Genomic DNA, 17,961 nt, shown 5'->3' with positions numbered 1-17,961 from the left:
TTTACAAGTGAAGTCAATGTCTTAACCCTTAATGTTATTAACCCTATTGAATGCAATAAATCTGCTAACTTGTTGAGGATCTCTAAATAACAAGCATGGGAAGTCGAGTAATATCTCTACCAGTTGATATCTATTGCTTACAGTTAACCAGCGATGATACTTAGAGCACGTGATTCTGTTACCCTGCCTTGCAAGTTGTTAAAGCTTTGAATTTTTTTATTTTGTACCAAGTTTGGAGGTATCATTTCATGCTAAATTATATTTAACATACTTGCATACAAGCTCATTGCATTCATTGATAGGTTTGCTACAGTTTGCAAACAAAACTGACATTTACATGCAATAGAAGAGGAGTTATGAGGGTTGATCCATTGCAATCCGTGTTAGGATAACTGCAAGAATGCTATTAAATAATACGCCATAAATCTGGAACTTTACAAGCTTTATAGTAATAATTTATCAGATGTCACAAGCGTATATACATTCACAAACAAGTAACATAAACAAACCAACTTACTACCTGTAGAAATAAAAATTAAGATATCTGAAACTGAATATTTGCTCGTTAGCTTCGCCAATTGTGTTCTGATTGTTGCATTTGATAGAACAAACATCTTCTGGCTATTCAATACCTTCCATAATGTTTTCTGACCTCAACTCTTCTTCTGCGCCGCTGAACTAAATGATATTAGCGTTCAAACAATTTTTTGAGCAGAGCAAAACACCTACGTGTTGCATTTTATGCAAATGATAAACCTATAGCGGCATTGCTAAGCACAACTTTTAGACTAAAACTAGTCGCTCACATACCATCGTAAATGTAAACCGTTTTTACATACATCAAAGAATCAAGAACGTGTCAAACAAAGGAAATACTATTACTCTGATACAGATATTTATTGTTTCTATGGCGTTGCTTTCAAAGGTAATTATAAATATTTGTTATTAATAGAACTGAGTCATTATTAGTACAATTTTGAGAACAATTTTCTACTGTTCACTTGCTATTATGGGTTTGTAAAGTTAAAAGAATGTCAAAGTGATGTTCAAATGGAGGTAGAGTTCATTTAAAGGTTTTACAGTAAGTTAAAATAAATTGAAAAGATTTTATCTACTGCTGTTTGATTGCAGCTTCTAATACCAAACTTTGTCTTTAGAAAAGTTGTAATAATACTTAAATAGTGTTCACTTACTGCTAGCTTGCCTTGTCACATGATCAACTGACCAAAGATAAAATATCTAATTTTATTGATTTAAGCTGGGGTACCTTGTCACAACTATAGCCACATTTTGCAATGAGCAGACAAATCCTTATTTCAAACCAAACTTCATGTGTCTTTGAAAAGTGTAACAAGCTTTTAAGCATCCTTGACCTCAATGCTGTTAATTATCTGCCCTTAAACTAAGTGTTTGGTATTTGGTAACTTATTTGAGAAACAGTAGCCTTAATTAGTAGACCTTGACTAGCACCTGCCACTAGCTATCTTACTGTGTGTGACATTGGCTAGCAAGTGTCTATAAGTTATACATTATTGTTGCTAGCTCAGTATTGGTAGCTGATATGCTGGGATGTTTAACATACATGTACTTACTTGACTTTTTAAATAATTTCATTAACTACTTACTGTTTGTGATAGATTATTACTAAAACGTAATGTAAAACATTGTACTTAGTACCTAAATGTTAATCAAAAACGGATATTTATCTTGAGTTCTATTTAATTGTAGCAACACAAATTGTATAAAGGTTTATTTTATAAAAAATATGCTATTCGTCACATTACTGCCAGTAGTCACAATGTAAATACTTATAGTGACCGAGTAACATAAAAGTAACATAATGTTTGTTATTTTATTATTTGAAATTAATCAGATAAACTTCACTTTAAATAATAAACAGAAAGTGAAACTAACCAATTACAAGGCTGTAGAACCAGCCAATCATGAAGCTGCAGTAACAATCAGCTCCTGTTCCTTTATTCAATATCTGATAAATTCATCATGAATCACTGTTTGACTAACTCTTATTCAGCTCAGCCAATCAGGAGACAGATAACATTATTATAACCAGCTACAAGTTATAAAGAAGCCTGTAGTAGTCAGAGCAGGTGACAAACAGAATAGCAACAGGTGAGTATAACTTGTATATTATAGTAGCATCTGTTGATGTTGTACTTACTGGGAATAATAGAGTAGATGAGGAGAGTCACTGAGTCAGTGTGATTATAATATAACTCTGACCTCCTGAGTCTATCACTCACTACCCTGAGGAGACTCATAGAGTCTGTCATGTAATGAGGTTAAGTTAAGGTCAGGAAGCTCTGATCTCATTCCTCAGTCATAATCAGACCCGCAAACACTTCCTACTGCAGATATTTCATGTTTCTCAGCTCTGCCAGAGTATGACATCCCTGGCCTTATTTTTATACTCTGTAAATATCCAGGGTTCACCTGCAGCCACTCTGTTATGGTTGGCAGCTTTCCAACTCTGCAGTTGAGTCACATTTTGTACTCATTTCTCTATCATATTTTACTGTATGCAGCAGCTAATAGAGTGCAGTACATATGTTACAGTTAAACATGGAAGGGATGCTGAAGGATTATGTTAGAGAGAGAAAGTTGGAGATTAGTGCTTTGAGGGCAGCCTTAGAGTCAGTCCAACCAGCTGAGCTGCTGAGGTTACTGATTACTATCAAGCATGACTCATACTCAGCTGTTATGTTAGCTGCAGACGGAGCCCACACAGAAACCTGTCGTCTGCTTCTCTCACCAATCAGAAGAACAGCAGACGAGTTGCTCTGGATGAAGGAGAAGGATGGATGGACAGCACTACACCTTGCTGTATTGAGGGGAGACAACAGTGAGTGTGTAGAGTTACTGATAGACACAGTGAGTGATGAGAGGAAGTACGAGTTTGTATCTGAGAAGGATGAAGATGGTTACACAGCTATAGCAGTGGCTGCAATGTGGGGAAGGAGCAAGTGTATAGAGTCCCTCCTCTACAACTTTTCCTCACTACAGAAAGACTCCCTATTAAACATACAGAATAACATCCTCTACACTCCACTACACTGTGCAGCATATCATGGAGAGACAACTGCTCTGAAGGTCATGTTAGGATCCGTGTCTCTAGTGACTGTCTCTTCACTCCTCAACATAAAGAATAGTGACAAAAGGACTCCATTGGAGGAAGCTGAGTTTAGGGGAAAGAAGGAATCATCAGAGCTGTTAAAGAGATGGGAGAAGCAGCCAGTAGTAGAAGGTAGGATTGTTATACAATGTGATACCAGCTACTCACTTGAACTGTTCTACTGCTAAACTCTTCAGTCTCAGCAACTTTCTACTGAAAATCTAAACTAAATGCTAGTAATTCATTCATTGTATACATTTACTGTTGAACCCTGGGACATACCCTGGATAATTACATCCCTATTTTCCTGTAAACTCACTGAGTCTTGCATAGACAGAGTGCTGCTTGTCTCCAGCCTCCAGCTGAACAGTTTATAGTCTGAGTATTTAAAGTAATATTAATATTCAAAACTGGTGGGATTGAAGTGATGTTAGCAGCTCTTTAAATATCAACTCCTTGTGGAAGACTCAGTAGCTTGGCTTTCGTGTTCTACACTATTCTGTCTGTTAATATTTCTGTATTTTGAAATGTCTGAGATGTGAAGAATTTAACACAATAGTAATGATACTATGATTATTGTATGTAGTGGTAGACTAGTGAGTCATTCCTTCAAACTGAGGTTAAAGGTTAAACATTACACTCATTTTTATGAATAGCTAATCATCTATGCAGCAGTTTTTGATGAAAAGTAGGAAGTATTATAACCATATTTTACACTGCTGTAGATTATCCACAGCATTTAATGTAACCTTTAACTTTTAGTGTAACCTTAATTCCAGTAAGACTGATAGATGTGAAATGAGCTTTATTATCTTATAAGCTTTTATTCAAGTCACACTTTTACACATCAGATACTGTCTCTTGTTTGGCTTGGTAGGCAACAACTAAACACTTTTACAGCTATTTGTAGGTATACTAAACGGCATACCGAACTCTCGTTGATCAAATTATGGTCTAGTAACCTCCCTGCAGGAGGGTACAATCGCGTGTATGCAGTAAGTTTCACTTCTCAAGAAGCTCAAGCAAATAGGTAGCCTTTGGCTAGCTGAATAGGACGACTGCTAATAGTATCGCACAGCACCTCGCCTTTCAAGAAAATCGGCAAGCTTAGCAGCCTGCCTGCGCCAGCTTGCCAGCCGCGTCTGCTGGTGTCTGTATCTACCTGCACCTGACTGCGTCCGCTTGGCCACGCCAGTTTGCTTGCCCTGAGCTAACACTGACTCAATGACAGTCATTTGTTTCACCACCGAGTCGACTACGATTTCTTGCTACTGTCATTTGGCATACAATGGTCGTACGTTCTGGTCGCCAAATTATCGAGTCGATTTCCCTGTTTGCAAGCCTGGCCACTAACGCTGAGCTAACTAATGGTCACACTCTTACGCTGCCAAGTCGTCTACGATTGCGCATTCTTGCGGCCAAGTATTTGACACGATTGCGTTCACGTTTAATCTGTTTGTCAGCCTGTTTGTCCAGCATACGAGAATATCTGCCAGCAAGCTAACCTGCCTGAATAAGCCGATTTTTGAAGCTCGCTTTTCGAGGCTCAAGTTTAAGCTCTGCTGCCCATATCGGCCAGCCTGCCTCTGCGTGTGCCTGTCTCTACACCCCTGTTTCTACACCCTTCTGCATCTACACCCGTTTGTCTCTACACAACTCTGCCTTTACACACCTCTGTCTATACACCCCTTTTATTTTTGTGCTTTTACATCCACCTGTTTCTCTGCGGTTCTACGTACTATCTGATGATTTTTTTCACTATTTTTAGCATTGGATGACGCTAAACAACAGATTAAAACACTGCAAAAAAAAACTGAGCAGCAGGCAGGAGGTAACTTCCTATGTAAATGTCTTACTAGTTCATATTTGTTACAGTACTTAGGAAGAGAAGTCAATTACTTATGTAATTGACAATGCTTATGAATGCTTTGTTAGCAGGTAAATGTGCAAAGGCACATATACACACCAATGTGTTTATTGCCTGCTGTCATTGTCAAATGTGAGCAGTGAAAGTGTTGCATATCTATCAGCAAGTTCTTTTTTCATTCTTTTATAGCTTTGGATGACGCTAGACAACGAATAACAACGCTGCGAATAGAAAGTGACCAGAAACTTTCTGCTCTACGGAGAGAAGGCGACCAGAAAGTATCAGCTCTACAGAGACATACTCAGCAACAGGCAGAAGGTAACTTCCTATGTTATTGTTTCACTAGTCCATTGTTAGTATAGTACTGAGACGGAGAAATCAATTACTTCTGTAATTGGCTATGCATGTCAGAGTCAGGGTAGGCAGATCTATTCACATTCAAGCACAAATATAAGCGGTAACAGTGTGGCGCATGTAACAGACGGTTTTTCACGCTCACTTTTATAGCATTAGTTGATGCTAGACAGCAAGTAACAACACTACAGGAGGACAGCGAGAGGATGTTGTCATTAGTACGGGAAAAGGCTAGACAGCGGAGAGCAGGCACTTTTATTTCTTATAAGCCCTAAAAGACTATTTACTCTGCTCCTCATATCTTGAGTCTCTAGTATCACCCAATGCTAGTATTCTATAAAATACGTACTAGTGTATATTATTCTAGCTGTGGTATTGCTCTGATGGTCTGATTCTATAAGGCTCTGGTTGATCAATCATGGCTCACTCCTGGTAACTTTATGTAGATATGTTGATGCTGCTTGAGTTACATAGTATGTGAGAGTTTACTGCATAAGTTCATGGTGTTATATCAAAATGGCGGCAGTTTGACTTTTAGACTGCCTTTAGCATGTTGATAGAGATTTGTCATTGATATCTCCCTGCTCGTTAATAAAAATAACCCTTGTTTATATATTAGTTATAATGAAGCATGTCTGTTTATTCAGATTTGGCTGCTACTCAGAGAAAGATGGACCAGTTTGCTGCGTACCTACAGACTCCAGGTGATACAAATTTGACAGACAATCAATTTCATGACCCAGACAGTTAGTAGTGTAGTAGCCGCAACTGAAAATCTACCCAGACAGACACTAAAAGTGCTGGTGACCTACGATTTAGTCCAACCAAACCGAGTCAAACTCGAGTCAAACCGGCCCAATTCCAGCTGGAAGAGAAATGACCACCCGGTCCTCGAGCCAGAGGGGCAGGTCTATAGTAAATAAAGACACGTGGGAGCCCCACTAGACATGCATGTTCAAAGTGATCACATGATAGTGTTCTCTGTATTGTAATACACCCTGCTTGTATTTTATTATTCTTGATTAAATATTCTTATTCTTTCAACCTTATCTCTTCATCTATATGCAATGAACCGTTAGACTTCGTTTAACAGCCGTAATATATAACTAAATCTCTTCTTTTAAAATTCATAACTTTGCTATATGAAGCAGCAATAAAGTCACATTGATGAACATGACTAATATTCCTAATTGATGAAAATAACTAGTCTCCTGGGTATTAAAATAGCCTTAGTTTCATAAACCATAAGGAATTTGTTGATGACCTTAGGCTATGTCAAGGAGTGCACCATTTATTATAAGCTACAAGACATTCTCTCATATCAAGCAATATAATGTCTGGTTCCTTATCAAATTAAATACAACTTAACGGTTGTTTCATGAAAAAATCCACCAGATTAAAATTTATTGTTTATGTAAAATACAAAGACCTGACTGCTGTCACACCTCTATTATATGGGTTAAAAGCTGCTCCTTCCTGTCGCCATGATAAGGTGGAATTATTGACGCAAAAGGTTCAGATCAAATACATTATTATAAGGATCTCTTGGGAACAGCAGGCATTATGGGTGTTGCAATGCTCTGATAAGACAGCCGTTGACGTGGATTGTATGCATAAGGAGTCTAAATGTCTAGAGTTTTATGTATTAAATGATAAGATATCAGGGGGTGTTGCAGTTGTAGTTAGCATGTGATCCATTTTATCAGAGCTTTGAAGCCAGCCATGACTAGTCAGCTGTGTGGTTCACACACTACAGCCACCTGTTATGGCTGCTTCTATACATAATACTAGATGAGGAACAGACATTCCTATAGCAATGATAATAAAGCATAAATTATATTACCTTCAGTCATAGAAGGGAGAGGAAACAAACTGCCATTTGGGCTTTGTAATTTTGAAGCATTTGCTTCACGCTGTTTGGTACCAAAAGAATGAATTCACAAACTGGAACTGGTTTGTTATGAATATAATTCCAAACCATATTGTGCAACAGGTAAAGTGCACTCGCTCAACAGGATGTTCACACATGATACACTTTAATAGACTAAACTTCCTTCAGGTATAGAACGATACTTGCTCAAATCGTATCATTTATTTGGTCAATAAGCACTGTAAACTATGTATAAGCCAGCACAAAGGTTAGCATAGGGTAGATGATTGACATATCAAGTAAGTAGATACAAGTTGTCCTTCCTTGACAGGCTTGTTTTACAATGGTTTGGAGTTATGACCTTGTGTTTAATATTGTAAAAATTGTGAAGTGGTGACGTTGTGACAGAAGACCTATAGTAAGTACAAATGCTAAATGAAAAGAGAAATACAATTAATGTATATAGCGAATAAGTAAAAATACATCACATATACCACAATATACTCTGAAGTAGTCTAACATTTGTTTACATGTTTTTGCAGATGTAAAAGGTAAATGAAAAGAAAAAAATTAGAATTTAAAATTTAGTTTAGTTGTTAAAAGTTTACATTTAATATTAAAAGCCAATAGAGATTAGAGAAAGAGAAAATATGAAGAAGTACATCACAGTGTACATAACTTATACATATACAATACAATAGCCTACTACCAAATACAACGTTTATTAACAGAGACTCAAAGGGAAGTTTATTTAACTATGGTAGCACTTCATGACAAGCTCTTCATAATGTAACACTGTTGCTAAGGGAAGACAACTTCTTTGGTAAAATAAATCTGATATGAAAATATTAATAACGAAAGGGGTAATCAAGAAAATAGACCAACAAGAAAAAATAATAAAAATGAAATAAAGCTGGAGGAGCCAAGCAAGGGCTATGATAATAAAGGTAGAGTAGATGCTTTTGTAATGATGTAAGTTCCAGGCAACTTAAAGAATTCATGTGAAGTTTTTTGCTCTGTACTACATCAAAAATTCTTTATAATGTATAGTGTCAAGTCGGGTGTGTTTTCAATTTCAACTTGAAAGTCAACATATCTTGTCGCATTCGCTAGAAAAAGAACGACACGTGTAAAGCGTTACATCTATTATATTTACAACTTCCAAGACATTCTAGTTCATCGTGGTAGATCGTCAGATGTATCAACAAAAATGGGAATAAGTAACTGCACAATTGTTTATAAATACTGAATATCGATAGAATGGTGCAGGTGTTACGGTGTCAGTCAAACAATCTGAATGTCACGAGTTGGAGTATCGTCAAAAGCTCCCTGTTATCCAACCTTGACCCTAGATACAGATAGATGATAAACAGGTAGTACCCTTTTTTATAGTAAAAATATTATGTTGTTTTGCTTCGTTGGATACATATGAAATATTTGTTATTATTTTTGGTTTGAAGAATAGACTTTGCTGTTTAGAAAAAATAAGCAAGTTTATGTAAATTAATGACGACATTGTACGTTTCCTATCAACTTCTTATAGATTGCCGTAACGATGGTCTATAAAACCAGTGATATTTATTAGTGAAAAAGAGAAAATTTAATGCAAACCAATAATACAGCAGTTATGGTGCAGCCCGCAAATAAAAAAAAGTTCTGTCAAGTTTTTGTATTTTGTATGGCTAAAGAGGTGAGTTTAAAACGATCTTTGAATGGATTAGCCCATTTATATGTATTTTAATGTTCTTATAACGTAAAATCTTTATAACATAAATGTTCCTGTAACAGATTATTTACGCTGTAGAAGCAAGTAATGTGTTTTGAAGTATCAAGATCGCGTTAAATAAGTAAATACTATTGGTCTGAGACAGTGAATCCAATCCAGTACAATCCTCCACCACTAGAAACCCAGCCCTTTCATGAAGATATGGTGAGGGCATTGAGATTGAGCGGGAGGACACACAAACCTCTGAGAGAAGCATATGGCTATCCGACTAATGTACCCAGAAGAGACTCTGCTATATGCATCGGGAGACTGAGTCTGGCGTCTAAATAAAATATGATGGCGAGGGGACAACCCCAAATTGCAGGCAGAATTTGTAAGGCCTTTCCAAGTAGAAGAAATTTGGTCAAACCATGCATGCCTAGTAGAGAGGCATAGTCAGTCTTTGGTGTACAATTAAAGCAGGCTGAAACCATCCCGTGTATGTCCGGAGGTGCTGGGACAGGCACCAGCCACCATAGAGCCAAGAAGATGGCACAACAGGAAAGAAGCAAGCTCTAGGAGCCAGGAGGAAGAAGCAGAGCTAAATATGGCAAAGTCAAGGACAGAGGCTTATACCTCCCTTCCATCCAGTAACGAGTTAGAAGGTTGACTGCAGGAGCTTCGAAGGAGACAGGAACTGGAGAAACGACTAGAGAAAAAAAGAAATTCCATGAGAGCCAGCAGAGCCTACGGGCCCGGCACCAGTCTACCCTAGTCCAGTTTTTTAACCAACAGTGAAAACACATGGGGTCATTAGGTACAACCCCGGCCAGCCAGAAACACTCAGCCATCCGAACGCCATAGAGAGTGGGATTAGTCAGCCATGGTGAGAGCCAGTGAAGAGCACAACAAGGACAGCGCTGCCAGAGCCTAAGTAAGCAGAGGTGCTGATGAAACGGATGACATAACGCTTTTTGTTTTTAAAGGATAGAAATCTTCTGAAGAATTATTTGCCATGTATAGTGTGGTCTGAGTAGCGCAGAGTGGCACTGAAAGAGCAAAAGTCTAGTTAATGTCACATAATAATAAGGGTGTTAATAGTTTTGGCCAAGACTACATTTGGTAGAATTACTGGTACTTGTGAAGATACTGATAACTAGTTGCCAGTTGTGTTTGATGTGATACTGCATAGACATCAATTAATAGAATAACATTGAGCATCATGTACCTCGGTGAAAGAGATTGATGCTCTGCCAATATGTAGGCAGGTCTTTGTGTTAGTGCTTGGTGAAAAATTAGCTGTATAGAGTGATATACAGACACCAACACACCTGTTCAGGTGGCTGTAAATCAGTTAACGTCTGAGAAAGTATTCTTATGTCTGCTTGTAACAAATAGAACAGCAACTCAATGCTGTATGAGTTGGTCAGCCAGACGTTTCAAGGGTTTTCATCATTTTCCATGAACTCAACTGATAGATGGTGGGGTGGATAGTAGCTCCCGATTGGATTTTTCATGTTAAACCGTCTGCCTAGCAGCAGAAACCAAAGTAATGTTCATCAGTTGGCCCACTTAGTTGCTTGATATGCTGATTGATTGTTCACATGATATATTACTCATGTAAAAATCACTGCTTGTGTAGACCATGCGTAGTAATGAAATCTTACACAGAGATCATTCAGCTACAGTTTTTCACCCTACTTTAACAATGAATACTAGTTATAGTAAACCAGTCAGCATATGCTGATAATGGCATGTATAGATGTATAACATCACTTTGTTGCTTGCAGAACATGACACACAATTTTTATCATCACAGACCACTAATTATTCACCTTGCCCGTCGATATTTGTACACTTCACCAGAAGTTGCCCTCAAAGTACGGCCACACATGCTGATTTTATCGTTTGTTCTGACCGAAATCACAAAATGACAAAAAACACAGAATTATTCAGCCGAAATTCCCAGAATAGTCAGAGCTGTGCATGCACGGCCGAAATCATAGTTGAAACGTTTTAATTGACTAAACGAATTGTAAGCGAGCACGATTCTAGCAATTTTTGTCATTGATATAATCCTAGACCCATAACACGACATATAAGAAAAATACTAACGTGATTTGTCATAGTAAATACGATGCAACTGACTTGATAGCGTTAAAGATGGCAACTCTTTTTACAACACATTTTTTGCTGCTAAAAAGAAATTGTTATTATTAAAAAATAAACAATTCATAGCCATACAGTCCGAACGGTAAATAATGAAAAATAGTGCATTATAGGCAGTTACATTGTATGTACTATGTTTACGTAATACGTAATACCGGTCTCGGACTATACCAATCGCAAAACTGCAAAAATTTTGATTGCTAATAATTTCTTCAACCAAATAAAAGCGTTTTGTCTATATTGTCAGGGTGCAGGCACATCTCAGACAATTCTGTCAAATTGGCTGAGTAATTCTGTGTTTGTCTTTCAATTCGTGATTTCGGTCAGAACCAACAAAGAATTGTCACATACGTGCCTTCAGTGCCATCACACAGAGTAGGGTAACATATTGACAAAAAAAGCAAGTACCCTTTTTCCCTCAGTTGTTGATCGTCGGTCTGCACTTACCAAAGCTTGTCAGGTTGCTGAGATTCATAGAGAAGTCAGCATGTTTCTTAGCAGACTTCTAAACAATTGCCTCAATCACCTCAACTTGTTAGCTACAATACAGGCTAATAATAGAGGGCATCTCAGGTTAGTCCCTTTGCTAGTAGTGGTTGATGCATATGTCTGACTAATATCACCATCAAGTAACCTGTCAAAACACAAAAAACTTAATAAACTGAAATCTAACAATCCAACTATTTTGGCTTGTGCCCAATAAATGAAATATTAGTTTGAAACTTAAAGCTTTTGCCAAAAGGATTTTATTATTTTATTTTCTAATTATAAGCAATCCTTTCTCACTGGCCAGACTTGAAAAAGTATTCATTATTAGAGACAATGATTGGATTGGTATATCTCACATGGTTTTTATATTTCATCAGTAAAGGGATCATCATATCACTTGATAAAACCAATTGAAAATGAAATTCGCTAATTCTTTGTTGTGCTAGGATTTCATGTAATTGCAACTTGAGCTCTGCCATTCATTTACTACTGTGTCCTAAATAAACTTCCACAGCTGATAATTACGTAGAATTGCATTTCTACCACACAGAAACCACTAGGAGCTTAAAATATGTTTTTCACAAAAAAAATGAAAAAACCGTAAACCCGTTTTTTTACTGGTTTAAACCGAGCCAACCCTGCTTGTCATGCATAACATTTGTAGTTAATCTTGTGTTGTGTAAACATATATAAAGCTACATAAACCTGCATCTAGCCATGACAGAATATATACGGTATGTACAGGATATTATAGTCATGCGCACAAAATTCTGAATCTTTGTTCATTTTTAACTTCTATCTTGTAGCATTCAGTGACGTCCGGCATGCATGTTGATGACAGCTGTTGCAAGTGTTTTTTAACAATGCCCCAAATCTCAGTCTATTGACACTTGTTGCAGGTATATATGACTAACTAATCCTATGCTTGGTATATTGACAACAGTTGCAGGTGTCTGTGAATGGTGAGCCATATGTGACATACAATCAGGATGTTCATCATCTAACAGTCAATGGAGATGTGTCTGTACTGGAGGTTAGATTCCTTGGCTCCTCGGTAAGTGCTGGCCATATCGTCTCTATCCGTAAAATTATCAGTAGACTTTTCTCTCTTTGTTTGGATCAGGAATTTTGACTCATATTCACTGAAGTAGTGATGCAGTGTGATAATCTGCTGTAGGAAGACAATTCCTATTGCTAAGTGCCAGGTCTGAAGTCAGGAGACATTGTTACAGTCATAGGCTCCGTCAACGATGACCCAGAAAGGTAAACATAGAGATTAAACAGTGTCAGGTTTTCGACTTTGAGGTGAGAAAAGTTTGAGCATGCGCAAAATTTTAACAAAACTCGTCAAAGTATCGTGAGTAATGAAACACCATGATATCAAGAGTTTCTATTTGATTATTTATTAAAGGCACAATTAAAGGACCAGGCATACTTTTTGTGTATTTCTGGAGTGTATGTAATCCATGATCTAAGTACTGCACAAGAGAAAAACAAGTGATTTGTTTTATTTTCATTACTAATGTGTTTATTGTTCCTATAGTTCATTCATCATGACTCTTCATTATTCTCTCTATCCCAGGTGAAGTTTTCAATTGAGGAATACCCTGGAAATTGTGTTCACTATTGCATTTTGGCCAATGCTCATTTGGTTTACAGCAAAATGACTGTTTTTAGACGAAAATGTGCATCAACAAGATTTTAAATAATGTGGTGTTGGAGTTGCCTCATTTAGTGTCATTACCTTGCTGAGACGATAACTCTAAAAGAATTAAATTTGAGCACTGTTTTGGTGTATGTATGTGTTATTCAATAATAACTGTAACAATCAGAGGTGAACCAGTAGAAAGTGCAATGAGTGTGGCTGTTCATGTTTTGAAGACTAAAAGTACATTTTGTTTAAGATGCTATTAGATACTTGCTTATGTCACAATTCTGTCATAGACATGAATCTGCCAATACTTTGCCTAAAGTATATTCTTGGCACAAAATGCTAAAACCTTTTGCAAAGGCATTTAAGGCATTCTGTGTAAATATGCAAATTTTACCTGAACATAATTTGTGCTGCCTATAGGTGCCAAAAAGCGTGTAGTCATATGGGCATCTAGCATTAGCCAGGACTGTACATGTGCTTACATGTGCCTACAAGCATCTACACCTTGTAGAAGGTGACAGATGACTAAACAGGCGTTTTGAGACTAGATATTTGGTTAAAGCTCTGTTTGTACATTTTTCAGAGTTTGCATCAACCTTCAAGGTAAGACTCGGGATGAGTCGTCGTCAAGTTCTGATGAGGAAGAGAAACACACAGACATTCCTCTGCACTTTAATCCAAGATGGGACCAAGGTAAAAGTGTCGTCTTGCATACATGTAGATGGTTCTATCACCTTCAGGAGGTGTGGCCTGATATACAAGGCCTTATCACCATTAGGAGGTGTGGCCTGATATACAGGGTCCAATCGGCACCAGGAGGTGTGACTTAATATACAGGGTTTCATCATCATTAGGTGTGACTTAAAAATGTGGTTGCGTCAAATTTGAGTTGACATTTAAAAGAAAGCATTTTTTTGTCTATCAGTTGATACGTTGTTTGTTGTGTTAGGCGATGTCATTGTCAAGATATTTGAAAATTAAAATCGAAAAAGGTTGATCACAGTAAGAACACTCAGGCCAAAAAACATGCCCAGACTTGCCCAAAATGATGTAACCAGTGATACAACCTGTCTCTATCTCTCATATTCACATTGGCTATTGCGATAAAAGTCTAGTCCTACTATTGGCTCCTACTAGCAGCTCTATTGGCTTAAATTTTATTTTGCATTTGCTCATGTTTGCTAGAATGAAATTTTTAATCCAGCTACAGATGCATTATTATGAATGTCTCAAGCGCCTCAAATAAGGGAAATTAGAAACTTGTCATATTAGCTATTTCTAAATGCTGTGTAAACATCTGAGTACCGACTACGATTCTGCTGGTCTAGGGTAATTAGGTTGTTGAGTTAACTTGTTTCATCGTGGCCTTTGTATCAGCTAAGTTCTCAGTTACTACTCACACTGGAAACTGGCAACTAAACAAAATAAGCATGCCGCCATCTTTGAAAAAATTATGTAAAATATATGGCGAAAACAACTGCAATTTTTGCCGCAGCGTAAAGCTATTATTAAACCATCCATCCAAGTTGTGTCACATTGTTTCATCTCATATAATTGGACAAATAAATCTACTGCTGCAAACTCAAACAGAACATATTATGGTTTGTGCAGTACACTTTTGTGTCTCCCTTTCTCATTTATGTCTGTTTTCCGACCGACACAACTGCTCCCCTGGTGAACCACATGAACATCCTGTAACAATAAAACAAAATGTCATTCATGTATACGTCGTTCTAACGCGTATCTACTGAAAGCTTTCAATTTGAGAGTTAGATAGATTGTGAGTGTAATTTACAAAATGAATAAATGCTTAACAAAAGCATAAATACGCAAAGCCAACAATTCGAAGCTTTGTTTCTGAGAGTTTAAGATGAGCATTGATCAATCGATTTTCCTCACTTTTTACACACTGAACATAAATTCTAATCATAAATCTAATTTACTAGCTTAAAAAACCAAAAAAAATTTTAAGCAAATGTTATAGCTAGGTGAAATGATAAAAGATGTGAAGCAATGATTCATGATAGCAAAAAGTAATAGCCTAATATACAGAATCCTATCGTCCTTGGGAGGTGTTGCCCTGGGATATACAGGGTTCAATTACTATTAGGAGGTGTGGCCTGACATACAGGGTTCTATCACCTTCTTTAGGAGGCACAACTTGCTGCATGTTCGTGTCCTAATAATGCAAAGCTCTCTGCAGGTGAAATTGTACTCAACACTCTGAAGAATGGAGAATGGGGAGATGAGGCGATTTATCCCCTCCCAGAGGCTTTTTACCCTGGCAGACAGTTCTATGTTCAGTTCAATGTGGGGGATGATGGTTATGAGGTGAGAGTAGAATCAAGTTTTAATATGTGAATCGGTGGGTTGATAGTGCTGCCATAGCCTTGGACACATAAATATCTACTTAAAATCATGTTACATACATACGTAAACGGGGAGTACCTGGCCAACTATGAACGTAGAACAAAATCTACGAAAGTTCGATTCATCAACCTGGCAGGCACAGCATTCTTCAGCTCAGTCAAACATGTTCAAGGGGCCTACTATGTCAGCGACACCAGCTTCCTCTTTAGATAACTTATGGATTTGTCTGCTCTTGCATCAGACCTTTCGCTTTCCATTTTACCTGCTGTATAACAATTACGTAGAATGAATATTGATAATACAGCTTGACTAGTTCTATTCTAAGGTATATGTATGGCTGTTATGTGATCCTTTTTGATGTAAGATAATGAAATACCACTTAGAAGTTACTTGCAACAAAATTCACATTACAGTTATTTGGTATCAAAAGGTTCACCTTGTCTTAGTCTGCTGTGTTGTAGGCGCAAAATATGTGGAAATGTGATTACAAGGTCTTAAAGCTCAAAAACTAACAGTTAATCGCAGCCATCACAAAAAATGCGGTAGTTTGGAATCTCTTTATTTGGCTGACGTACTCCTACATTTTGGTTATTGTTTTGACGTATGATGTTATCACATGAAATTAAAGGCCAATAAAAGGCTCAATATAAAACTCTCGTAGCACTAGTTTATGACAAATACTTGAGGTTTTACCGAAGAGCCCGTTTCAAATATAAATGCTCACTACCTTACAGCATCTTTTCAGCCTTGTCTAATCATCTAGTAGTAATCTGATCGTGTGGCCCATACTTTCTGTCAATTCGCGGGAACAGTTTCTGCAGCAATTTTCACTATCGCATGTGACCAACAGGCTTCTCATGTTTATCAGAGAATGATATGCACTCCTTCGAGCTAAGGTTGAAAAGTTGATTGATTTTTTACGGTAGGTTTTGAGATTTTTACGATTACGATGATGGCGAAAAAGATGCGTAAGAACAACAGACATGGTTTTATTAAATGCGTGAAGTATATTTGTGAAAATATATCAAGGAATGAGGTTGCACGAATGTGTAAACAAAAACCATCATGTTTAGTTACGCCCAATTTGAGCCGTTTTGGAAATGGATTCCAATCTAAAGAGTTTTTGTGATGACTGCAGTAACTGTTCATTTTGTAGCTTTTAAGAGCTTGTGATCACATTTCAGCAAATTTGTCACCTTCAACACAGCAGAGTAGGACATGGTCAATCTTTTGATACTAAATAACTGTAATGTGAATTTTGTTGCACGTCAACCTTTAGAAGTTAGTCCCCGATTGCCAATAATCCTTCAGTTAGTTTTTACAGATCCATTAAGCTGACAGAGGGTAATAGCTTGAGGCTTGTTTAGTATACATTGAAAGGAATTCCTGTACTTGTGACCTCATTCTAATTTGAGACACTGACATAGAGAGAGAGCTAGGTCGATGTAAAGACCACCTAAGCCTGTTTTGTCTCTGGCAGAGCTCTAAATTCACCCCTGCAGGATTGTTAGCAATTGAAAGTTTCTTGCTGAAACTAAGGCAGCTATAGAGTACCTGCAACCATTGTCAGTCTGAATATAGCATGTTTCGCTCATCTGGCTAACAGGTAATGTGGACTACCATAACAATAAAGAATTGACAGAATATAGTACATAGATGTTGCTGCAACAGTAACATACATTTTAGTAACTCCTAGACAGCTAGAAACATAGCTACCTTGTGGAAACCAAAATATGAACGAAGGCTCACCCATTAACTAGAAATTCACTAGTATGTGAAATCAGGATGCTGTTGGAGTCATCCCACTTTCATTCCATCATCCTAAACAATCATGCAAGGCCATCAAAGATATTAATTGAATAAAACACCTCGGCGTTTTTTATATTGTATTTTCAGTTTATCTTGTTAGTTTCATTTTGTCTTCCCAGTTTTAATTTGCTGTTTCAGTGTGTTATTTCAGTGCACTGTGCATGTTTCAGTTTGTTTTGCCAGTTTCAATGTGTTGTTCTATGCGCTGCATCCACTACAGTTTGCTGTGCCAGTTTCTACCAAGTGAGAAAAGACATGAATAACAAGAAAAGAGGCTTGCAATTTGTGGCCTCATTTTCCACCAAAATAATGATAATTCACAGTGAGGTCATAGCTTCTGTGAGCAAATGATTACAAAGGCAATTTACAAAATTTTATACTGAAGGAATAAAAAAACTAGTACAAATATGGCAAAAAGTGTGTTGTCTTGTCTGGAAATTATGTTGATAAAAATTAGCTATCCAACTCGAGTACGTGTAATGATCTGGTGCAACTACCTTTAAAGTTGCTCCTGGTTCATTACCACCTCTTACTATTGATTCTG

The 17,961-nt window shown here is 37.3% G+C and overlaps 1 protein-coding gene across 1 annotated transcript; it reads left to right on the top strand.

Moving 5' to 3' along the window:
- Window positions 1-2,580: 2,580 nt before the first annotated feature.
- Window positions 2,581-17,157, top strand: LOC137404123 (inversin-like). The gene is made up of 9 exons (XM_068090277.1): window positions 2,581-3,262; window positions 4,899-4,961; window positions 5,187-5,315; window positions 5,999-6,097; window positions 9,093-9,267; window positions 9,407-9,583; window positions 13,822-13,931; window positions 15,442-15,569; window positions 17,089-17,157. The coding sequence occupies exons 1-9, from the start codon at window positions 2,581-2,583 to the stop codon at window positions 17,155-17,157; spliced, it is 1,632 nt and encodes a 543-aa protein (XP_067946378.1).
- Window positions 17,158-17,961: the final 804 nt, after the last annotated feature.

This window comes from Watersipora subatra, chromosome 9, assembly GCF_963576615.1.
Source record: "Watersipora subatra chromosome 9, tzWatSuba1.1, whole genome shotgun sequence".
Lineage (NCBI taxonomy): Eukaryota > Metazoa > Bryozoa > Gymnolaemata > Cheilostomatida > Watersiporidae > Watersipora > Watersipora subatra.
The sequence above is the reverse complement of the archived record's forward strand: the minus strand, read 5'-3'. Positions and strand labels throughout refer to the sequence as shown.